The following is a 26,663-nucleotide window of genomic DNA, read 5'->3' on the forward strand; positions in this document are numbered from 1 at the left end:
AAAAGCAAAAAGGGTGTAGTGTGTATGCCTCTATACATTGAATAAGCGTATTTTCTCTGTGATAGATGCATGCAAAATGGAATGGAATGGAATGTAAACTCCCATAGTGTATTTGTCAAAAACTCTGCCTACTCAAATATTATCATAACCATATCATCAAAGACAATGAAGATTTAGGTGCTGGGATTTAGAATGTTAGACTGCAATGAGTACCCCTTTCCTGAATTAAATGACCTAAAGCGTCCCCTTTGGCCTCATGGGTGGAATGTTATAAATACATTTCATAATTAACAAGGATTATAAATAAAATAAAACTATGACAAATCCAGTATTTCTGGGTCAAATAGTTTTGTTATATTTCAGTCTTCTGTGATGTATATAAAGTTTAATATTCAAAGCTCAAAGCTGCAGGAAGTAGTTTGGGGGGGACTAGTAAAGGCCCAGTGCACTGCTTTTGTGATTTTTATTTTTGTTCCTAAATATATGCTGAACAAAAATATATACGCAACATGTAAAGTTTTGGTCCCATGTTTCATGAGTCATACTATAAGGACCCAGATTATTTTGCTCAAATTTTGTGCACACATTTGTTTACATCCCCATTAGTGAGCATTTCTCCTTTGTCAAGATAATCCATTCACCTGACTGGTGTGGCATATCAAGAAGCTGATTAAGCAGCATGATCATTGCACAGGTGCACCTTGTGCTGGGGACAATAAAAGGCCACTCTAAAATGTGCAGTTTTGTCACACAACAGAATGTCACAGATGTCTCAAGTTTTCAGGGAGTGTGCAATTGGCATGCGGACTGCAGGAATGTCCACCAGAGCAGTTGCCAGAGAATGTTATGTTAATATCTCTACCATAAGCCGTCTCCAACGTTGTAGAAAAGTTGGCAGTACGTTCAACCGGCCTCACAACTTCAGACCAGGTGGCGTCGTGTGGGCGAGCGGTTTGCTGATGTTAACGTTGGGAACAGAGTGCCCTATGGTGGCGGTGGGGTAATGGTATGGGTAGGCAGAAGCTACGGACAATGAACACAATTGCATTTTAGAGATGGCAATTTGAATGCACAAAAATAGCATGTGGAGATCCTAGACCTATTGTGAGGCCCATTTTTTTTAACGATATCTGTGATCATCATATGCATATCTGTATTCCCAATCATGTGAAATCCATAGATTAGGGCATAATGAATTCATTTCAATTGACTGATTTCCTCATATAAACTGTAACTCAGTAAAATCGCTGAAATTGTTGCATGTTCAGCACCACTACTTCCAGTGGCTGTGGTAATATTTGGATGCAAAATTGAATACATTTCAACTTTATAACTGATATGGTGTAGTTTTCTTTTTTTAAGCCCATAACCATATGTGTGAGGTGTATACTTTTGTTTCTAATCAGATTTGTTCAAGACTACCAAGAATTACTGTGTGACCCTGATTTAGCCCACTGACCACTTTAGTGGCATTTAGATGTCATTTCAGCTGAGGTCAGCTGTGCACCTACTCGGTCCTATCGTATGCTTGGTAAGAGTAGTACTGCTTCCTGTGAGGTATTAGAGTGAAAATGTCAGCAAGGGTCAGTCATAATGGTCTCCTTGTATCTTGGATGTTTGGAGTAGTTTGACATGAGTTATAGCTCGATTCTTAATTAATTTTTTCCCAATACAAATTAAACGTGTATGAAAACAGTGTCAGTTGTGCTGTTTGGGGTTAGCAGATGAAGCCCACGAATGCTAGCTAGCTACTCAGCTTGCTAGCTAACTAGCTAGCTAATATTTGCTAGCAAGGATTTTAGCTAGTCAGTTTGTATACATTATAGACATTTACATTTTGGGGGAATATCTGTATCTCCATCATTCGGAGGCATAGCATCAAGGTTTATTTAATGTTACAACAGTGCATGCGTTTTGCTACATGATATATACAAAAGTATGTGGACACCCCTTCAAATTAGTGGATTTGGCTATTTCAGCTACACTTGTTGCTGACAGGTGTATAAAATCGAGGATGCAATCTCCATAGACAAAGATTGGCAGTAGAATAGCCTTACTGAAGAGCACAGTGACTTTCATTGTGGCATCGTCATAGGATGCCACCTTTCCAATGAGTCAGTTCGTCAAATTTCTGCCCTGCTAGAGCTGTGGCGGTCAACTGTAAGTGCTGTTATTGAGAAGTGGAAACATCTAAGAGCAACAACGGCTCAGCCGCGAGGTGGTAAGCCACACAAGCTCACAGAACGGGACCGCTCACTTAAAAATCATCTGTCCTTGGTTGCAACACTCACTACCGAGTTCCAAACTGCCTCTGGAAGCAACTTCAGCACAAGAACTGTTTGGCGGTAGCTTCGTGAACTGGGTTTCCATGGTTGAGCAAGCCTAAGATCACCATGCGCAATGCCAAGCGTTCTCTGGAGTGATGAATCACGCTTCACCATCTGGCAGTCCGATGGACGTATCTGGGTTTGGCGGATGCCAGGAGAATGCTACCTGCCCGAATGCACAGTGTCAACTGTAAAGTTTGGTGGAGGAGGAATAATGGTCTGGGGCTGTTTTTTATGGCTAGGGCTAGTTCATTGAAGTGAAATCATAACGCTACAGCATACAATTACATTCTAGACAATTCTGTGCTTTCAACTTCAGCCAACAGTTTGGGAAAGGCCCTTTCCTGTTTCAGCATGACAATGCCCCCATGCACAAAGCGAGGTCCGTACAGAAATGGTTTGTCGAGATCGGTGTGGAAGAACTTGACTGGCCTGTACAGAGCCCTGACCTCAACCCCATCGAATCCCTTTGGGGTGAATTGGAACGCCGACTGCGAGCCAGGCCTAATTGCCAAACATCAGTGCCCGACCTCACTAATACTCTTGTGGCTGAATGGGAGCATGTGCCTGCAGCAATGTTCTAACATCTAGTGGAAAGCCTTCCCATAGGAGTTGAGGCTGCTATAAAAGCAAATGGGGACCAACTCCATATTAATGCCCATGGTTTTGAGAGATGAGATGTTCGACGAGCACGTGTCCACATACATTTGGTCCTGTAATGTAAGTGTCAGTGTTGGTTTGAGGAGAGTGGTTTTTGCACTGCTGCTATTTGGAGATCAACATGTATTCTCTATAATTATGCCAGTATTCATCCTCTGAGTCCTCTCTCAGCTTCAGCCCACTCTGTTGACACACTGCCTCCTCTCCATGTGTGTCTCTTCATAATAAAAATTCACCTCAGTGTGAAAAAAAAGAAGGGAAATATTAGGATCAATGTGGCAATTATTAATGTTGCCGATGAATGAAATGTTAAATGGAAGTGCTACAACGTGAAAACCTACTGGTATACTTATATATATTTTTTTACATAATTGTGCTGTCTGAACTGTGAATAATAGTCATATGAAAAGTATTTACATGCATTAATATTACCTCCCCCAGCTTCATGACTTTGAGGTATTGGTTATTTTTCATCATGATGATATGCATAATAGCTCATTGATACAGCAGCGGTATTGTTAGTTACATAAGAATGTGAAGAGGCTGGCAATGATTAATTTCCCACTCTGCAAAAACGGGTTGAATCAACGCTGTTTCCACGTCACTTCAACAATAAACAAAAATTGCGATGACGTTGAATCAATGTGGAAAACAGATTGGATTTTCAAAAAGCCACCAACATCAGGGAATTTTGTACCCAACTTTAAAGCAAACTCTAACGAAATGTTGAATTCACGTTGACTTCATGTCAGTTGACAACTCAGCCAAATGTAAATCAAAACTAGACATTTAACTGATGCCCAATGGGTTGTCCTTAAATATGTACACTAAGTGTACAAAACATTAGGAACACCTGCTCTTTCTATAACATAGACATACCAGGTCAATCCAGGTGTCACCTGTTAAAACCACTTCAATCAGTGTGTGTCAAGAACGGTAACGCTGCTGGAGTCTTCACACTCAACAGTTTCCCGTGTGTATCAAGAATGGTCCCCCACCCAAAGGACATCCAGCCAACTTGACACAACTGTGGGAGGCGTTGGAGACAACATGGGCCAGCATCCCTGTGGAACGCTTTCAACACTTTGTTAGAGTCCATGCCTCGACGAAAGTCAAATATTAGGAAGGTGTTCTTAATGTTTTGTACAATCAGTGTATACTTAATGTACAGCAGTCAGGGATCATCTCAGGAAGTGCAATGCACATCCCATGAATGTGATAACCAAACATACTCTGTTGATTTATTTTACAGTAACATCATTTCCACTTGTAGATGACAACCATTCAGTAAATGCAACATGTATTTGGAAAGAGAGGGCATTACAAGGGACTGGGGCTCAACATGCCTTTAGGAACTGCCTGAGCATCTTAAAGATAGCTCCCCATGTACATATTCAGGCAGTGTGTAGGCATGCCAGAAATCCTTCAGTCTACATGTTTTTACAATCAAGGTCTTATTTTCTGCAATGGGACTTAATCTAAGGGTAGCTCTTCAAGGAATGTGAGTGAAACGTTGTGAGACATGTACTAGGCTACTGCAATGTTCAGATTGTGGTCCTCGAAGCAGATCAGTGAAGGCAACAGAACAATATTTCAGAGGTGCATAACAGTATTTTAGTCTCAACCATGAAATACTTCATACCGAAACCTTTCATTTCAAGTCTTACTTGTGAAATTCAGAGGAACCAAGAACGACAAAACACTTGACGACTGAATAACCTTAATATTTTTTTGAAAAATCAGCTGTAGCTCTTAGTTTTATTTTTACTATCCCTTCTCTACATGAAGCAAACCCAGTAAAACCAGTAACATATTCAGAGTCTGCTTTGGAGGAGGTGTGTCAGATATATTTTTCACAGAGGGAGAGAGAGGAGCAGCGACTGAAAAACTCATCACCAGGAGGCAACAAAGATCGAATGCAGTAACTGCAAAGTGTTCTAGACACCGAACACATTTGATAGCAACATGCACCCTGAGCTTGGAAAACTCTAGACCACATTTCTTTTGTCTTTATCAATTTATCTTTATCTCCGTCAAAGGAAACTGTGTCCAAGATGAATCAAACAGCCTGCGTCTCTCATCAAATACCATGCCAATCATCTAAAGACATGGTAAGTGTGTTTATTTTATAATGCATGAGGTCCACAACCTACTTATACATTCAGATATATGTCATATTTCTTCCTATGTCTAAAGTCTGCAGTAGCCTAATCACCACCTGTGGCTTACAATGTTGCCTGTATGACAATGGGATTGTGATCAATGGTTTGAACAGGTGTGTGCAAACAATCATATTCAAAGCTCCATTTTTTTCCATCACTGTCAATCACAATGGTGGGTTGCTCAGGCTAAAAGTTGTCTCTTCTGGACTTGAAAGATGAATGAGTATCTGCACAGCTTCTGCCTTTATAGAAACTAGTTATTCAAACAATCTAAGCACCCAGAACCCAATCTTATGTGTGTAATTTATAAATCTGTCACGAGACACCACGCAAACAATTAAACCCTGTCATATGAAATGATTATAGTGGCTGCACATTAAAGGGATATTATCTTTATCAACATCCGAAATACCAAAAATAAAGGGACCACAACTGGTCTCTTAGCAACAACGGTGATTGCATGGTCTAAAGACATAGACATTCAATCCAATGGATTCAGTGGCAGTCGGTGCTGTTTAAGATCAGGGAGGACAGTGATTTTTTATGAGCATGGCCTTTTTTCTATTACAGCATATTTGATGACTGTCATTCATATTCCATTCACACAGCTCAATGTAACATACGTGATAATCCAATTTTCCCTATACCCATCATGAGGTTGCTACAAACTATCCCTTGAAGGAAAGTTTACAATGTAGGTGCACAGGTCGAGAGAAATTTGAGTAATCGAGATGACAGACATGGACACATTCAATATATCACCTGCATCTTGCCGGCATCTAGCTGATCTAGGTTGTAAGCATAGAGTACCACAGTCATAATACCCATAAAACCTAGTGGTTAAACAGGGAAATGGTTCCAATCATTTTCCCACCATTCATTTTTCCCATAGGAGATTTTAGAAACACTTAAAATAAGGGCTGTGTTTCGTGTAGGCTCACCTTGGCATGATGTTTTGATAACTGTGTAAATCTCTCTAGGACAAGCTGACTTTTATCAATATATTTGCCTGTATTTTCCCCCCAAAAAATGAAATACTAATTAGCTGCAAATGTGGCTATTATAAAGAACTACATATCATGATCTAGACAAGAATGACGAATCGAGGCAAAGGTTAGAATTAACTATCAAATGTTAGCTAAATATTCGTAATGAATAAATTGGCAAAATTACTTTAAATAGACAATTTTATGAACTGTCTTGTGCACGTTTTAAATTGACACAATACCTCTTGGTAAAGGTGTCAGCTAGAGATAACGTGCAGGAGCTTGCAGCGATTTATAGTCTTGCATGATGTCTACTGATGCTAATGAACATTTTTGAATCTGAGATTAAATAGAGGTCAATATATTGATAAAAGTCACCTATTAATCCAACGGTTGCAAACAAGAATTTCTATTAGACAACTACATGTATGTTTATCCCAGTTTCATTATGTTTGCTTCCATTTAAGAAAGAATCGGCGGAACGAATACACCCCTGATCACACGCAAACACAGTTCACTTTCATAGCAGCGACATACAAACAGCATGATACCTTTAATGGTTGCAAAATTCCTTCTCGCATCTACGCGCCGTCCTCCTCTCACCTTTTCCCTTCACTTGTGGACCCCAGTGCACAACACATCAGCTGTCTGTGACCACGTGAAAAAAAACTTTTCAAGTCAAACCTTCATATCATAACCACTAACGGCTACACAAAGCCAACATGGTTGTCACCATATCAGCTAACGTCAAGTCAACATAGATACTTGAACTAACGCGTTAGTAAACCCACTACAATCATGCAGTACAGTGTACAGCTAGCTAGCAGTTTAGCAGTTACACCGGCGGGCCCCGGTGGCAATACATTTATAAAACCAACAGCTTACCTTGACTTGGAAGAGGTCCAGTGTTGGATAGCCATAGACAGCTAGGTAACTCTCTCTTTGAGCCGGGTGTTTGAGTAAGCTAAACTAGCTATCTGTATTCACTAGCTAAGTGAAAGTGAGAAAAAAACTAAATATAGCCCTCTCTCTATCTTTCTCTCCCTCTCTCTTGCTTATCCTTCATTTTTTGAAGAAATTACTCTGTTCAAAACTGTTCAACTATTGTCTTTCTCTCTTTTTGAATAAACTACTCACCACATTGTATGCACTGCAGTGCTAACTAGCTGCAGCTTATGCTTTCAGTACTAGAATAATTATCTGATCTTTTGATTGGGTGGACAATATGTCAGTTCATGCTGCAAGAGCTCTGATAGGTAGGAGGACATCTTCTGGAAGTTGTCATAATTACTGTGTAAGTTTATGGAAGGGGGTGAGAATCACGAGCCTCCTAGATTTTGTATTGAAGTCAATGTACTCAGAGCAGGACGGAAACTAGCTGTCCTCCAGCTATACCATGGTGCTACCTTACAGTGCTGTTGAGGCTAATGCAGACTTCCATTGCAAAACAGTGTGTTGAAAATATTTAGTATAGTTTTATCTAAAAGGGATAACTTTTTTAATGTTTCACTATTTATATTTTTATGAAATTCACTGAGGAGAATCCTCCTCCCCTTCCTCCCCTGAGGAGCCTCCACTGCTAGAGACATAGAAGGCTGCATCATGTGTTCAAGGCAAGTGTTAGGTTTGGGCAAGTAATAACATTTCTTACCATGAAAATGAAATGCACACAATTCATTGGCTTAACCAAAGGTAATATATACAGTTGAAGTCGGAGGTTTACATACAATTAGGTTGGAGTTATTAAAACTTGATTTTCAATCACTCCACAAATTTCTGGTTAACAAACTATAGTTTTGGCAAGTCGGTTAGGACATCTGCTTTGTACATGACACAAGTAATTTTTCCAACAATTGTTTACAGACAGATTATTTCACTTATAATTCAATGTTTCACAATTCCAGTGGGTCAGAAGTTTACACACACTAAGTTGACTGTGCCTTTAAAAAGCTTGGAAAATTCCCGAAAATGATGTCATGGCTTTAGAAGCTTCTGATAGCCTAATTTACAGAATTTGAGTCAATAGGAGATGTACCTGTGGATGTATTTCAAGGCTTATCTTCAAACGCAGTGCCTCTTTGCTTGACATCATAGGAAAATCAAAAGAAATCAGCCAAGACCTCAGAAAATAATTTTAGACGTCCACAAGTCTGGTTCACCCTTGGGAGCAATTTCCAAATGCCTGAAGGTACCACATTCATCTGTACAAACAATAGTATGCAACTATAATGACCATGGGACCACACAGGCGTCATACCGCTCAGGATCAAATCAAAATCAAATCAAATTTATTTATATAGCCCTTCGTACATCAGCTGATATCTCAAAGTGCTGTACAGAAACCCAGCCTAAAACCCCAAACAGCAAGCAATGCAGGCGTAGAAGCACGGTGGCTAGGAAAAACTCCCTAGAAAGGCCCAAACCTAGGAAGAAACCTAGAGAGGAACCAGGCTATGTGGGGTGGCCAGTCCTCTTCTGGCTGTGCCGGGTGGAGATTATAACAGTACATGGCCAAGATGTTCAAATGTTCATAAATGACCAGCATGGTCGTATAATAATAAGGCAGAACAGTTGAAACTGGAGCAGCAGCACGGTCAGGTGGACTGGGGACAGCAAGGAGTCATCATGTCAGGTAGTCCTGGGGCATGGTCCTAGGGCTCAGGTCCTCCAAGAGAGAGAAAGAAAGAGAGAATTAGAGAGAGCATATGTGGGGTGGCCAGTCCTCTTCTGGCTGTGCTGGGTGGAGATTATAACAGAACATGGCCAAGATGTTAAAATGTTCATAAATGACCAGCATGGTCGAATAATAATAAGGCAGAACAGTTGAAACTGGAGCAGCAGCACGGCCAGGTGGACTGGGGACAGCAAGGAGTCATCATGTCAGGTAGTCCTGGGGCATGGTCCTAGGGCTCAGGTCAGTTGAAACTGGAGCAGCAGCACGGCCAGGTGGACTGGGGACAGCAAGGAGTCATCATGTCAGGTAGTCCTGGGGCATGGTCCTAGGGCTCAGGTCAGTTGAAACTGGAGCAGCAGCACGGCCAGGTGGACTGGGGACAGCAAGGAGTCATCATGTCAGGTAGTCCTGGGGCATGGTCCTAGGGCTCAGGTCCTCCAAGAGAGAGAAAGAAAGAGAGAAGGAGAGAATTAGAGAACGCACACTTAGATTCACACAGGACACCGAATAGGTCAGGAGAAGTACTCCAGATATAACAAACTGACCCTAGCCCCCCGACACATAAACTACTGCAGCATAAATACTGGAGGCTGAGACAGGAGGGGTCAGGATGGAGACACATTCTGTCTCCTAGAGATGAACATACTTTGGTGCGAAAAGTGCAAATCAATCCCAGAACAACAAAGAACCTTGATGATGGAGGAAACAGGTAAAAAAAAGAAGATCTATATTCACAGTAAAACGAGTCTTATATCAACATGGCGTAAGGTAGCCGAGTGGTTAGAGCATTGGACTTGTAACCGAAAGGTTGCAAGATCAAATCCCCGAGCTGACAAGGTAAAAATCTGGCAGTTAACCCACTGTTCCTCAGCCATCATTGAAAATAAGAATTTGTTCTTAACTGACTTGCTTTGTAAAATAAATAAAACATTTAAAAAAATAAATAACCTGAAAGGCTGCTCAACAAGGAAGGAGCCACTGCTCCAAAACCGCCATAAAAAAAAGCCAGACTACAGTTTGCAACTGCACATGGGGACAAAGATTGTACTTTTTGGAAAAATGTCCTCTGGTCTGATGAAACAAAAATAGAAATGTTTGGCCATAATGACCATCGTCATGTTTGGAGGAAAAAGGGGAGGCTTGCAAGCCGAAGAACACCATCCCAACTGTAAAGCACGGGGTGGCAGCATCATGTTGTGGGGGTGCTTTGCTGCAGGAGGGACTGGTGCACTTCACAAAATGAATGACATCATGAGGCAGGAAAATGATGTGTGTATATTGAAGCAACATATCAAGACATCAGTCAGGAAGAGAAAGCTTGGTCGCAAATGGGTCTTCCAAATGTACAATGACCCCAAGCATACTTCCAAAGTTGAGGAAAAATGGCTTAAAGACAACAAAGTCAAGGTATTGGAGTGGCCATCACAAAGCCCTGACCTCAATCCTATAAAAAAAATTCTGGGCAGAACTGAAAAAGCATGTGCGAGCAAGGAGGCCTACAAACCTGACTCAGTTGCACCAGGTCTGTCAGGAGGAATGAGGTCAAATTCACGCAACTTATTGTGGGAAGCTTGTGGAAGGCTACCTGAAACGTTTGACCCAAGTTAAACAATTCAAAGGCAATGCTACCAAATACTAATTGAGTGTATGTAAACTTCAGACCCACTAGGAATGTGATGAAAGAAATAAAAGCTGAAATAAATAATTATCTCTACGATTATTCTGACATTTCACATTCTTAAAATAAAGTGGTGATCCTCACTGACCTAAGACAGGGAATTTTTACGAAGATTAATAAATGTCAGGAATTGTGAAAAATTGAGTTTAAATGTATTTGGTTGAAGTGTATGTAACCTTCCGACTTCAACTGTATGTATATATAGATATATCTTTTTTATTTGGTTTATCTTCACCTCTGAATTATATAGAACATATTTGCCACAGATATACTGTACATTTACATCTGTGATATTGGAAGGGGTATAGGGACATAAGAGCTTTCTCTCTGAGGCTGACATTTGTCAGGTTTTTAAACAGGTCAGTACTCGCAGGGCCAGGGCCAGACAACATTCAGGGCATGTCCTCGGGACATGTGCAGACCAGCTGGCAGAGTCTTCACAGACAATTCCAAACTCTCCTTTTCCAAGTCTGTAATCCCCACGTTTCAAGCTGACTACCATCATTCCTGTTCCCAAAAACCTGAAGGCATCCTGCCACAATGACCCTGTAGCACTCACATCTGTAAGTGCTTTGAAAGGCTGATCATTACACATCAACTCTATCATCCCAGACATCCTGGACCCACTCCAATTTGCATACCGCCAGAATTTGCACTCCACTCTGCCCTCTCCCACCCGGAAAAGAGGGATACCTATGTGAGAATTCTGTTCATTGACTACACCATAGTACCCTTCAAACAACACATTTAATAACATTTTGAAGATTGTTCCACAAATAGTACATATTTACTTCAATTCTCAAATATCTCTGCACATTGTAAATTTGGTACTGGCACTGACCCCACATATAGCTTCCGCTCTTATTTCTTATTTCTCGTGTGTTTTCTTTGTATACACATTCAGTGGGGAGAACAAGTATTTGATACACTGCCGATTTCGCAGGTTTTCATACTTACAAAGCATGTAGAGGTCTGTAATTTTCATCATATGTACACTTCAACTGTGAGAGACGGAATCTAAAACAAAAATCCAGAAAATCACATTGTATGATTTTTAAGTAATTAATTAGAAAAGCAGAACTTAATATTTGGTACAGAAATCTTTCTTTGCAAATACAGAGATCATACGTTTCCTGTAGTTCTTGACCAGGTTTGCACACACTGCAGCAGGGATTTTGGCCCACTCCTCCATACAGACCTTCTCCAGATCCTTCAGGATTCGGAGCAATACGGACTTTCAGCTCCCTCCAAAGATTTTCTATTGGGTTCAGGTCTGGAGACTGGCTCGGCCACTCCAGGACCTTGAGATGCTTCTTACGGAGCCACTCCTTATTTGTCCTGGCTGTGTGTTTCCGGTCATTGTCATGCTGGAAGACCCAGCCACGACCCATCTTCAATGCTCTTACTGAGGGAAGGAGGTTGTTGGCCAAGATCTCACGCTACATGACCCCATCCATCCTCCCCTCAATACGGTGCAGGCGTCCTGTCCCCTTTGCAGAAAAGCATCCCCAAAGAATTATGTTTCCACCTCCATGCTTTTTGTCTCATCAGACCACATGACCTTCTCCCATTCCTCCTCTGGATCATCCAGATTGTCGTGGGCAAACTTTCGACAGGCCTGGACATGCGCTGGCTTGAGCAGGGGGACCTTGCGTGCGCTGCAGGATTTTAATCCATGGCGGCGTAGTGTGTTACTAATGGTTTTCTTTGAGACTGTGGTCCCAGCTCTCTTCAGGTCATTGACCAGGTCCTGCCATGTAGTTCTGGGCTGATCCCTCACCTTCCTCATGGTCATTGATGCCCCACGAGGTGAGATCTTGCATGGAGCCCCAGACCGAGGGTGATTGACCGTCATTTTGGACTTCTTCCATTTTCTAATAATATTATTATTATTATATATATTATTCTAATAATTGCGCCAAAAGTTGTTGCCTTCTCACCAAGCTGCTTGCCTATTGTCCTGTAGCCCATCCCAGCCTTGTGTAGGTCTACAATTTTATCACTGATGTCCTTACACAGCTCTCTGGTCTTGGCCATTGTGGAGAGGTTGGAGTCTGTTTGATTGAGTGTGTGGACAGGTGTCTTTTATACAGGTAATGAGTTCAATCAGGTGCAGTTAATACAGGTAATGAGTCGAGAACAGGAGGGCTTCTTAAAAAATAACTAACAGGTCTGTGAGAGCCGGAATTCTTACTGGTTGGTTGGTGATCAAATACTTATGTCATGCCATAAAATGCTAATTAATTACTTTAAAATCATACAATGTGATTTTCTGGATTTTTGTTTTAGATTCCGGCTCTCACAGTTGAAGTGTACCTATGATAAAAATTACAGACCTCTACATGCTTTCTAAGTAGGAAAACCTGCAAAATCTGCAGTGTATCAAATACTTGTTCTCCCCACTGTATACACTACCATTCGAAAGTTTGGGGTCACTTAGAAACGGTTTGAATTTTTAAAAATATATATTTTAAAATTTTACCCCGTTTTCTCCCCAATTTTGTGGTATCCAATTGTTTAGGAGCTACTATCTTGTCTCATCGCTACAACTCCCGTATGGGCTCGGGAGAGACGAAGGTTGAAAGTCATGCGTCCTCTGATACACAACCCAACCTTGCCGCACTGCTTCTTAACACAGCGCGCATCCAACCTGGAAGCCAGACGCACCAATGTGTCGGAGGAAACACTGTGCACCTGGCAACCTTGGGTAGCGTGCACTGCGCCTGGCCCACCACAGGAATCGCTGGTGCGTGATGAGACAAGGATATCCCTACCGGCCAAGCCCTCCCTAACGTCCTTGTTTAAAAAAAAAAGAAGCTATTTTTTCGTCTAGCATCCCGGAGTTGCCTCTTCACTGTTGACTTTGAGACTGGTGTTTTGTGAGTACCATTAAATGAAGCTGCCAGTTGAGGACTTGTGAGGTGTCTGTTTCTCAAACTAGACACTCTAATGTACTTGTCCTCTTGCTCACTTGTGCACCAGGGCCTCCCACTCCCCTTTCTATTCTGGTTAGAGACAGTTTGCGCTGTTCTTTGAAGTGAGTAGTACACAGCATTGTACGAGATCTTCCGTTTCATGGCAATTTCTCGCATGGAATAGCCTTCATTTCTCAGAACAAGAATAGACTGACGAGTTTCAGAAGAAAGTTCTTTGTTTCTGGCCATTTTGAGCCTGTAATCGAACCCTCAAATACTGATGCTCCAGATACTCAAATAGTCTAAAGAAGGCCCGTTTTATTGCTTCTTTATTCAGGACAACAGTTTTCAACTGTGCTAACAGAACTGCAAAAAGGGTTTTCTAATGATAAATTAGCATTTTAAAATTATAAACTTGGATTAGCTAACACAACGTGCCATTGGAAAACAGGTGTGACGGATGCTGATAATAGGCCTCTGTACGCCTCTGTAGATATCCCATTAAAAATCAGCCGTTTCCAGCTACAAAATTTATTTACAACATTAACAATGTCTACACTGTATTTCTGATCAATTTGATGTTATTTCAATGGACCAAAAAGTGGTCCATTGAAGTGACCACAGTGACCACAAACTCTTGAACGGTAGTGTGTGTATGTATATATGTATATATATTTGTTATAATGAATACTGTACTGTGTGGTAGAGCTTACAAGTTAAGCATTTCACTGTGCTTGTGCATGTGACAAATAAAACTGGAAGGAAAACTATGATCCTCAAAAGAGCTGTGGTATTAGGATTTGCCCAAGGAAGTGTTTAACTCTATGCAGACAAGCTGTCTCTGAGGGTGACAGGCAAGTTGTAATCCCCTCATTTAAATGCATGATTTATGGTGTGAATTCTTGTCAAGAATTCTGCTCTAGAAATGCTAATGTGGACTACAGTAGGTTTTGGAGGGTAGATGTGACCAAATAATGTATTATTTGGGCTTGATTTACTGAAAGATTGGCAGCAACTAATTTGTGTTTGTTTGAGTGTTGACACTTTGGTAACAAAGACATTTCTCAAAATGAAAAAAAAATTTGGATGATGTAACGTGATTTCAAGTTCACAGATTAACACCCTGCTCACAAGTTTGTTTCATCGACTCAGTATGTACACTGAGTGTACAAAACATTAGGGGCATTCAGTTGCACCCTCTTCCCTAAATTCATTGGGGCATGGACTCTACATGGTGTCGAAGGTGTTCCACAGGGATGCTTGCCTGTGTTGACTCCAATACTTCTTACAGTTGTGTCAAGTTGGCTGGATATCCTTTGGGTGGTGGACCGCTTATGATACACAAAGGAAACTGTTGAGAGTGAAAAAACACACGTCTGTAGCCATGAAATGCTTTGAAAGGCTGGTAATGGCTCACATCAACACCATTATCCCAGAAACCCTAGACTCACTTCAATTTGCATACCGCCCAAACAGATCCACAGATGATGCTATCTCTATTGCACTCCACACTGCCCTTTCCCACCTGGACAAAAAGAACACCTATGTGAGAATGCTATTCATTGACTACAGCTCAGCGTTCAACACCATAGTACCCTCAAAGCTCATCACTAAGCAAATATCCTGGGAATAAACACCTCCCTCTGCAACTGGATCCTGGACTTCCTGACGGGTCGCCCCCAGGTGGTGAGGGTAGGTAGCAACACATCTGCCACACTGATCCTCAACACTGGAGCTCCCCAGGGGTGCGTGCTCAGTCCCCTCCTGTACTCCCTGTTCACCCATGACTGCATGTCCAGGCACGAGTCCAACACCATCATTAAGTTTGCAGACAACACAACAGCCTGATCACCGACAATGACGAGACAGCCTATAGGGAGGAGGTCAGATACCTGGCTGGGTGGTGCCAGAATAACAACCTGTCCCTCAACGTAACCAAGACTAAGGAGATGATTATGTATTACAGGAAAAGGAACACCGAGCATGTCCCCATTCACATCGACGGGGCTGTAGTGGAGCAGGTTGAGAGTTTCAAATTCCTTGGTGTCCACGTCAACAACAAACTAGATTGGTCCAAACAGACCAAGACAGTCGTGAAGAGGGCAGGACAAAGCATTTCCCCCTCAGGAAACTAAAAAGATTTGGCATGCGTCCTGAGATCCTCAAAAGGTTCTACAGCTGCAACATTGAGAGCATCCTGACCGGTTGCTTCACTGCCTGGTAAGGCAATTGCTCAGCCTCCGACCGCAAGGCACTTCAGAGGGTAGTGCGTACAGCCCAATACATCACTGGGGCTAAGCTGCCTGCCATCCAGGACCTCTACACCAGGCGGTGTCAGAGGAAGGCCCTAAAAATTGTCAAAGATCCCAGCCACCCCAGTAATAGACTGTTCTCTCTACTACCGCATGTCAAGCGGTACCTGAGTGCCAAGTCTAGGACAAAAAGGCTTCTCAACAGTTTTTACCTCCAAGCCATAAGACTTGTGAACAGGTAACCAATGACTACCCGGACTATTTGCATTGTGTGCCCCACCAACCCCTCTTTTACGCTGCCGCTACTCTCTGTTTATCTTATATGCATAGTCACTTTAACCATACAGACTTACAGATAGTCACTTTAACCATACAGACATTTAAACGTGTTAACCCTCGCAAGGCTGCAGGCCCAGACGGCATCCCCAGCCGCGCCTCAGAGCATGCGCAGACCAGCTGGCCGGTGTGTTTACGGACATATTCAATCAATCCCTATACCAGTCTGCTGTTCCCACATGCTTCAAGAGGGCCACCATTGTTCCTGTTCCCAAGAAAGCTAAGGTAACTGAGCTAAACGACTACCGCCCCGTAGCACTCACTTCCGTCATCATGAAGTGCTTTGAGAGACTAGTCAAGGACCATATCACCTCCACCCTACCTGACACCCTAGACCCACTCCAATTTGCTTACCGCCCAAATAGGTCCACAGACGATGCAATCTCAACCACACTGCACACTGCCCTAACCCACCTGGACAAGAGGAATACCTATGTGAGAATGCTGTTCATCGACTACAGCTCGGCATTCAACACCATAGTACCCTCCAAGCTCGTCATCAAGCTCGAGACCCTGGGTCTCGACCCCGCCCTGTGCAACTGGGTACTGGACTTCCTGACGGGCCGCCCCAGGTGGTGAGGGTAGGCAACAACATCTCCTCCCCGCTGATCCTCAACACGGGGCCCCACAAGGGTGCGTTCTGAGCCCTCTCCTGTACTCCCTGTTCACCCACGACTGCGTGGCCACGCACGCTCCAACTCAATCATCAAGTTTGCGGACGACACAACAGTGGTAGGCTTGATTACCAACAACGACGAGACGGCCTACAGGGAGGAGGTGAGGGCCCTCGGAGTGTGGTGTCAGGAAAATAACCTCACACTCAACGTCAACAAAACTAAGGAGATGATTGTGGACTTCAGGAAACAGCAGAGGGAACACCCCCTATCCACATCGATGGAACAGTAGTGGAGAGGGTAGCTAGTTTTAAGTTCCTCGGCATACACATCACAGACAAACTGAATTGGTCCACTCACACTGACAGCGTCGTGAAGAAGGCGCAGCAGCGCCTATTCAACCTCAGGAGGCTGAAGAAATTCGGCTTGTCACCAAAAGCACTCACAAACTTCTACAGATGCACAATCGAGAGCATCCTGGCGGGCTGTATCACCGCCTGGTACGGCAACTGCTCCGCCCTCAACCGTAAGGCTCTCCAGAGGGTAGTGAGGACTGCACAACGCATCACCGGGGGCAAACTACCTGCCCTCCAGGACACCTACACCACCCGTTGTTACAGGAAGGCCATAAAGATCATCAAGGACATCAACCACCCGAACCACTGCCTGTTCACCCCGCTATCATCCAGAAGGCGAGGTCAGTACAGGTGCATCAAAGCTGGGACCGAGAGACTGAAAAACAGCTTCTATCTCAAGGCCATCAGACTGTTAAACAGCCACCACTAACAGTGTGAGTGGCTGCTGCCAACACACTGTCATTGACACTGACCCAACTCCAGCCATTTTAATAATGGGAATTGATGGGAATTATGTAAATATATCACTAGCCACTTTAAACAATGCTACCTTATATAATGTTACTTACCCTACATTATTCATCTCATATGCATATGTATATACTGTACTCTACATCATCGACTGCATCCTTATGTAACACATGTATCACTAGCCACTTTAACTATGCCACTTTGTTTACTTTGTCTACACACTCATCTCATATGTATATACTGTACTCGATACCATCTACTGTATGCTGCTCTGTACCATCACTCATTCATATATCCTTATGTACATATTCCTTATCCCCTTACACTGTGTATAAGACAGTAGTTTTGGAATTGTTAGTTAGATTACTTGTTGGTTATCACTGCATTGTCGGAACTAGAAGCACAAGCATTTCGCTACACTCGCATTTAACATCTGCTAACCATGTGTATGTGACAAATAAAATTTGATTAGATTTGATTCCATGTACATACTAACTCAATTGGCCCGACCAACCAGTGCTCCCGCACATTGGCTAACCGGGCTATCTGCATTGTGTCCCACCACCCGCCAACCCCTCTTTTTACGCTTCTGCTACTCTCTGTTCATCATATATGCATAGTCACTTTAACTATACCTACATGTACATACTACCTCAATAAGCCTGACTAACCGGTGCCTGTATATAGCCTTGCTACTCTTATTTTCAAATGTATTTTTACTGTTGTTTTATTTCTTTACACGCACGCACACACACCTTTTTTCCCGCACTATTGGTTAGAGCCTGTAAGTAAGCATTTCACTGTAAGGTCTACATCTGTTGTATTCGGTGCACGTGACAAATAAACTTTGATTTGATTAACAGGTGACATCAAGATATATATTTTTTAACTAGGCAGGTTAGTTAAGATCAAGTCCTTATTTACAATGACAGCCTACCCCAGTGACACTGGAACCATTACACACCGCCCCATGGGACTCCCAAACACAGCCATATGTGATACTGCCAGTAATTGAACCAGGGACTGTAGTGACACCTTTTGCACTGAGATGCAGTGCCTTAGACCCCGCCACTCAGGAGCTCATTAAAAAGCTGTGTATCATAGTCAACAGTTGACACACTGATCCACAGACCATGTTGCTTCGATCAGATAGAGTGAAAACGTAGAGAGAACGAGAACTTAGGCAGATAATACTGTCGCCTAGTGGTAATGCATTATATTGAAGTCATCCTTGCTGTATGAGTGTCATACATGCACATCTCATGCTTGACCACTAGAGGGTAACACTATCTTATTTATACTGCCATCAAAGTGAACTACATCTTTATGGCTGAAGTAAATTAATCTCAACCAACATTGAGGAAGATAATTATGTAATTTCACAGTGTACAGGCCAGGGACAGGGGACTGATGGGATACAAGGTTTAGAGTACCCTTTAGGGTAAACAAAAATATGAAATGTCCCGTGGTTACCCAACATCCCTGCTCATGAAATCATTGTGGAGAACATCAAAGGCTGAAGTAACCCACGTTCTCTTTCTAGACAATCCAACAAGACATGGACAATTTCACAGCAATCTGTGAGAAAATGTAAAGCCCTCAGCTAGGTGCTCTTGTTGAATAAATGAACATCTTTGTGAGTTGTTATACAGTTTTTCCACCGAGTTATGACAGTAGGCTGTATTCATCAGTTCTACAAGATGTTCTGGAACAAGAAGGAATGCTCTGTGGATAGTGTGCGGATAGACTGGAGTACCAGACTGTTATATCAACCTTAAACGTCATATACAGTACCAGTTTTCGGGCTGCAATACACCTAGAACTCTGTGTAAACATTGGCTGTAATAGACTATATGTGGGAATATGTAAATCTTCACCTTAGATTGACCTATACTTCCTGTTTGTTTGTGTTATTGTCATTGTCCATAGATTTGGGCTGACTCAGAATGTGCCTCATAACATCTATTAAAATCCAACTGGATTTAATTCATGTACAAGGCTGTACGTTTCACCAAGTTTTGGGGTGTTCAGGATGTCTCTGTTCCAAGAGAGAAATTCAAGGCAGTTGAGAAATTGTGGGCAAACAGAAGTTGACTCCTTGAATTGTAAACTGAGTAAATCTTGAAATCGATTTGTTGGTGTTTGTTGGTGTTATGTCAATCAATCACTAATCCTTATTTTGTTCCATCCATAACATTGTGGTTTACATTATAGGAATAAGTGTTATGTGAATATTGGGGACATTATATGTTTAGTAGTTGCCCATAGCTTCCCCACTCTGTTCCCCCATTCTGTCAGGTTAATATAAACAGGGACAGGTGTAAGCCCACCTGGTGCAACCAGCCACAGAGCATCACTATAGGACATACAATGTTGCCTGGCAGCCTTCGCTGTGTATTCCTCAGTAGTAAAGCTTTGCCCAAACAAGTAGAGCCTCCCATGATCCGTGATGTCACTCCAGGAGCAGACAGAGAAGGGGGGGGGGGGTATTTCTGGAGCTTGAACAAGGGAGGGGTCAGTGGGGGCAAAGACCTTCCCCATCAGCCTCATCTTTTGAGATGCTGCTAATAGCCATTCTCGTTCCTGTTCGTTTTACTGTGAAAGAGAAGTTAGGGGTGGAGAGGAGGATCAGTGTCCAGACCAGGACATTGTGATATGGACAATTTCAATAATTTGATGTGGAAGAACACAATGGAATTATAATCAATCTTACTTGTACTGTATGATTTTAAACAGAAGAGAAGGGAGATTTGATGGTTGGTTGTCTTGTTGTAATGTATATTGAGGTACTGGATTCTTTCTGTGTATGTAAATAAAAATCAAGAGGCCAAGCCAGGGCTCCTCCCTGTGACACGTGCAGGCTAGATTAGTGGCGCTGATGCAATGTTTGGAATCGCACTGAAACAAATTGCACTGCATTACTGGCTGTGTTATCCTCTGGACAAATTACTCAACCGTGAAGGCGAAACTGCTCAGTGCTAGAAGTAAATCTACACCGGACAGGGGAGAGGAAATCAGCATATATCCTGTCCTGTCCTGAGTCACGGCATCTAAGAAAAAACCCGCCCTGATAGGATGATTTGAATGGGGGAAATATTTCGACAACGCATCCAAAGATGACTGAGGACGACTTTACAGAGGTGAAGTGTGTATGACGGATCTCAACCCCCCACTTACTCCCTCTCCCATCCCCTTTTCCCCAGTATGTCGGAAGGGGTTTAGAGACTGTTTTCTCATAAGCGACCAGTCTTTCTACCATACAGGCTGAAGTCCCTGGAGGGATGCTGGATTAAGAGCAGGACAGAGGAGGAGGACAGGGGGAGGGGATGTGAAGGGTAAGACTCCAGTGCTTGGCTGGTATGGATCCCTGGAAGAGAGAGGGCCATGAGGAACATAGACACAGGCCCTGTGCCTGGTATGAGTCCCTGTGAGAGAGAGGGCCATAAGAAATATAGACAGACCCTGTGGCTAGGATGGATCCCTGGGAGAGAGCGGGCCATGATAAATATAGACACAGGCCCTGTGGCTGGCATGGATCCCTGTGAGAGAGAGGGCCATGAGAAATATAGACACAGACCCTATGGCTGTTATGTATGCCTAGGAGAGACAGGCCATATGAAATATAGACACAGACCCTATGGCTGTTATGTATCCCTAGGAGAGACAGGCCATATGAAATATAGACACAGACCCTGAGGGATCTGAAGTGTGTCAGTGCTGTACTTGTTCTATCCCAGAGATAATTGTGTCCCTGCACTGACATACATAGATAGCTGTTGAACACCAATATGCCTTTAATATTCTAAGTAGACAGCAATGTCCAATATGTATGGAGAAAAAAAGAACAAGAAAATGCGTGCACTCTCTACTGTAAGTCACACTGGAGAAGAGCATCTGCTAAATGACTGCAATGTAAATGTCATGTTTGAAGGGATTATCACTATGCTGTTGACGTACCTTTGCCAGTTGTGTACTTCAGCTACTTTGGCCATTACCTTTCATGTTGGTTAGCCTTAATTCAGTTCCCTGTTATAATGCATCATTATGTCAACTGGCTCTGGGCGAAGATTAATCATAGTGGCATGTTTATCTTCTTCCATTTTTCTCATTTGCTTCATTAGATGTCTTTAATCACCGCAGATCATCACCACATAATAGTTAACCTTTTAAATGGTCTGTATACTGATTTAAATGTTAGCTGTGCTCCACCGTGTTTGGTGGAGGTGGGCTATTTGTTCAAATGGTCGAGGCAACCTGGGTCAAAAAACAATTGACCTGTGCATTTATTAGTGCCAGCAGGAGTGGGTAGCGAATAGTTGAAACTTCCTCATATTTCTATCCGCCTGTCTGTGATTTTGAGTGTAATTATCTCTATACCACTACACCTTATCATTAACCGCACGCAGTAGATAAAGTCAGGGATATAGTCGGTGTAGCTGGCGCTCCGACAATCTCCTTCTGAGCTGGTTCACTGACTATAGTGCTTATGTGAGGCAATGGGGCTATGTCCCCATTATCTCTCCTCCCTCCCGAAGTGTGCACTTCACTTCCCTTCACTGATTTGAAAGGGAAATGGCCGATACAAGAAATATGGTGGAAGCTGCCACTAGCCCGTGCCTCCACCCCATACAAGGGTTTTCGATTTTCGGAAAGTAGTGAACGAGTGCACACTCCAGGAGAAAGGAGATATTATTGGGACGCACCCATTGTAACTGTAGCACTGTGTGTTCAGTTTGTTGTCTAGCGCCGACTCTCTACACTGGTGTATGTAAAATGTAAATGTAAATGTGTATTTGGGCTTGGTTTTCAAAGGCCTAGGCTAGCCTGTGGGCAGCACATCCCGACTCAACCATGCTCATTGTCTTCCAGTACATGGCCACTGCCTGTTTAAGTATTCAGAGGAAATGCTTGTTGGCTAGGTCAGTCTATTGCTATAATAACAGACGACTTGATGAGGACTCTTGTCTTGTTCCTCCTCTCTAGTGTCTACCTCTGGATAGAAGGCAACGTAACCTGTTTCAGAGTTCATGCTGTCCTGCAGACCAGGTGTCTGAGTGGTTTGCTGTTTTCATCCCTACTGTAGGCTTCTGTTTAATAAGTGAATGTCGTTGATGCACTCTGACACCGTGCCTCAGAGTGGAGAAGTAGGCCCGTGTGTGGGGCCTAGTCTGGTTAATGCAGGATTGAGTTATGAGACGATAATCTGCAGCCGTAATTGAGATTGAGAGATCGACAGCCTCCGGCGAGATAATATTGTCTGTGCATTGTCTTCCGGAACACAGTCTTACAGGCTCTCATTTGGGACCTGGCGGTTAGGAACTTCTGGATGGCATTCCTTATATAGTGCACTACTTTTGACCAGAACCCTATGCAGCCCTAGTCAAAAGTAGCACACTAAATAGGGAATAGGGTGTTATTTGGAACACGTCCCTGGAGGTCGGCCATTTGAGAGTATTTCAGATGAGAATATTTGATTACTGACATCAGCGGAGCTCTGGGCCATGAGTACCACATTGAGATTGTGTCTTCTCCTTCTACAAGAGAGGAATGAAAATGAAGATTATAGGGCGTTTGTCTCTCCACAATGATAATATGCCTTTTGAAATTGCCCAACCAAAGATCAGCGTGAAGATTCTTGGCAACAAGAAAAATAAGTAGAGACTAAGTGGCGACACCCCTTAGGAAACAGAGTTGGATCTTGCAAGCTCTCGTTTGAGTCGCTTCCTATGACCTACAATCCTAATAGACAGACGAGACTCCTGCCCTACCCCAGCCTCTCCCCCACTGGGAGAGCACACCAGGCTAAAAATACCAGGATATCACACTTAGAAAACCACCTGGAGCTATAGACGAACCCTACTCATCAACTATCTAGAAATGACGTAGCCTACACATCAAGGTCAATTCAAATTGAGCTATCATGATTACGGTGTTTCAAATTGCCACAGCAAGATATTCATCCGTGATTGTTTTGCATTGTATTCTTCGGATGTTCGCCATGTAAATTGCCTCAATTAGTCAGGGCATCAGTAAGGAGAGAAGGGAGGAAGGCTCCCTATACATGTTCATCTAGAATAGAACGACACAACGTGGACTCTGTCCAGTCTAGAGGATATGACTGAACTTCAGCACCTCTCCCTGAGTCAGAGCGAAGACCATTTAAACACGCACGCATGCACACACACAAATGCACAAATGCACACACACACACACACACACACACACACACACACACACACACACACACACACACACACACACACACACACACACACACACACACACACACACACACACACACACACACACACACAGTCTCTGATTTCTCTGTTTAAATATTTAATGGGAGAGCGGTTTTGATTTCTCTCTCTCTTCCCCTGCTCATTCCAAATGATGTGCTTAATGCGCACCAGTCTGGTTATAGACTGGTTATAGATTAAATTATGTGTTAAATTGCCATATTTATAAACCTATCCAAGGCCTTTGATACTGTCAACCATCCCCTACTCATTCGGAGGCTGTCTGAAATGGGCCTCGACCAGGACCATAAGTCAAGTTACCTTGATATTACAAAAGGTAACATGGGGTCGATTTTGGGACATGTCATCTTTACTATTTATTTAAATAATATTGGTCTATCTGCAAAAATTAGTAACATTCATCTGTATGCACTCGAAATTGCCCCTACTGCTGACAAGGCTATGTTAGAGCTGCAATAAAAAAAACACACAGATGAACTAATTAAGAAGCTGAAGTTAAATTAGGCTTATTTTATAGAAATAGATCATGCCTCTCCCTTAACAGCAGGAAGCAGATTGTACAGGAAACCTTCCTGCCAGCTCTTGATTATGGTGACACCATTGATCAGAATGCAGCAGCCACTACTCTAAAACCGTTGGATACGCTGCACCATAGCGTGCTACGCTTTATCACAGGCGACAGGTATAATACTCATCACTGCATCCTTTATCAGAAAGTCGGCTGGACCTCTATGAATTCCCGTAGATCCATTTATTTCTCCCTTTTTTGTTTACAAAGCTCTGCTGCACAAGCGTCCGACATATCTCACTGCTCTGTTAAAGTATACAAATAGAAGGCACCAAATCCACTCACAGGGTTGGTTAACTCTTGAGGTCCCTGGTGTCTCTACCAACCTAGGAACATCAGCATTTAGCTTTAATGCATCCCCTTTTTTGGGAAAATTGACAAACCTCGTTACATCTTGAATCCCCGGTGCCAACAGGGCAGTTTAGAATGCTGAAGAGGAACGGATTCACTGAGGTCTTCGGGTGTTTTGGTTGATGGTAATAATGTATTGGTGTTGTTGCAGTGTATCTGTAAACGTTGTAGTTTCTTTTTTTGCTGTTTTATTGAATTATCATGTTGATTTGGGAATAAATACAAGTTTAATAAGTAAACAAAAATGTCACTTATACAGTATCTCCCAACTCCAAAAAAGCCAATTAAAGAAAAATATCCCCGGGCTGTTGATTACCTTTCCTCCCTCCTTTTATTTTTTAGAGGGGAGCTTGAATAAAATCTAAAGGTCGATCTCAGTCACACCCATTGGCTGCTGTTCTATCACTGATGTAACATGGCTGTTATTATTATATTTTGATTGGTCGTATTTGCAAGTTAGAGAACTTCAACGCGGATTTGGCGGGTTGGATCACTTTCCTTATAGTGGGGTCTTGAGATGTCTTCTCATAGTAGTATTGTCTCTCTCTCCTGTCTGTCTGTCTGTCTGTCTGTCTGTCTGTCTGTCTGTCTGTCTGTCTGTCTGTCTGTCTGTCTGTCTGTCTGTCTGTCCGTCCGTCTCTCTGTCTCTCTGTCTCTCAATATTTTCTATTTCTCTCTCTCTCTCAATCTCTTCTACAGTGCCTTCGATTAGTATTCAGACCCCTTGCAAAAACAGGTTTCTAGAATGATTTGCTAAATATCACATTTTAATAAGTATTCAGACTCTTTACTCAGTACTTTGTTGATGCACCTTTGGCAGCAACTACAGCCTCAAGTCTTCTTGGGTATGATGCTACAAGCTTGGCACATCTGTATTTGGGGAGTTTCTCCCATTCTTCTCTACAGATCCTCTCAAGCTCTGTCAGGTTGGATGGGGAGCGTTGCTGTACGGCTATTTTCAGGTCTCTCCAGAGATGTTCGATTCGGTTCAAGTCCAGGCTCTGACTGGGTCAGTAAAGGATATTCAGTGACTTGTCCCGAAGCCACTCCTGCGCTGTCTTGACTGTGTGCTTAGGGTCATTGTCCTGTTGGAAGGTAAACCTTCGCCCCAGTCTGAGGTCCTGAGTGCTCTGGAGCAGGTTTTCATCAAGGATCTCTCTGTACTTTGCTCCCTTCATCTTTGCCTCGATCCTGACTAGTCTCCCAGTCCCTGCCGCTGAAAAACATCCCCACAGCATGATGCTGCCACCACCATGCTTCACTATAGGGATGGTGCCAGGTTTCCTCCAGACACAATGCTTGGCATTCAGGCCAAATAGTTATTTATTGGTCTCATCAGACTAAATAATCTTGTTTCTCATGGTCTGAGAGTATTTATGCACCTTTTGGCAAACTGCAAGTGGGCTGTCATGTGCCTTTTACTGAGGAGTGACTTCCATCTGTCCACTCTCCCATAAAGGCCTGATTGGTGGAGTGCTACAGAGATGGTTGTCCTTCTGGAAGGTTCTCCCATCTCCACAGAGGAACTATAGAGGAACTATAGAGCTCTGTCAGAGTGACCATCGGGTTCTTGAACACCTCCCAAGGCCCTTCTCCCCAGATCTTTGCCTCGACACAATCCTGTCTCGGAGCTCTACAGACAATTTCTTCAACCTCATGGCTTGGTTTTTGCTCTGACATGCACTGTCAACTGTAGGACCTTATGTAGATAGTTGTGTGCCTTTCAAAACAGGTTCCTAAATTGCAAAAAAAAAAACAGTTTTCGCGTTGTCATTATGTGGTATTGTGTGTAGATTGCTGAGGGCATCTCTTTCATTTAATCCATTTTAGAATAAGGCTGTAAAGTAACAAAATGTGGAAAAACTTAAGGGGTCTGAATACATTCCAAAGGTACTGTATTTCTCTCTCTCTCTCTTTCTCCTCTCTCTTTCTCTCTCTCTCTCTGGTACACACCCACACCATGCCAAAAACACACACCTTCAACACTAACTCAATGACAACTCAGCCCTGTGTTTGTGAGCAGCAGGGAATTTGTACCAATTTGTAAATCACA

At 42.9% G+C, this 26,663-nt stretch overlaps 1 protein-coding gene across 2 annotated transcripts in view; it reads left to right on the forward strand.

Moving 5' to 3' along the window:
- The first annotated feature begins 4,552 nt into the window (after nucleotides 1-4,552).
- Nucleotides 4,553-26,663, forward strand: part of LOC118370236 (inactive dipeptidyl peptidase 10-like) — a 65,336-nt gene continuing 43,225 nt past the window's right edge. The window contains exon 1 of one of the 2 annotated variants that reach the window (XM_035755154.2): nucleotides 4,553-5,098. In XM_035755154.2, coding sequence (XP_035611047.1) covers nucleotides 5,042-5,098 — 57 coding nt within the window. In that variant the 5' untranslated portion in view covers nucleotides 4,553-5,041. Of the gene's footprint in view, nucleotides 5,099-20,401; nucleotides 20,572-26,663 lie in introns of those variants that run through there. The other variant, XM_035755156.2, reaches the window with a different exon arrangement.

The sequence above is a fragment of the Oncorhynchus keta genome, chromosome 37 (assembly GCF_023373465.1).
Source record: "Oncorhynchus keta strain PuntledgeMale-10-30-2019 chromosome 37, Oket_V2, whole genome shotgun sequence".
Classification (NCBI taxonomy): Eukaryota; Metazoa; Chordata; class Actinopteri; order Salmoniformes; family Salmonidae; genus Oncorhynchus; species Oncorhynchus keta.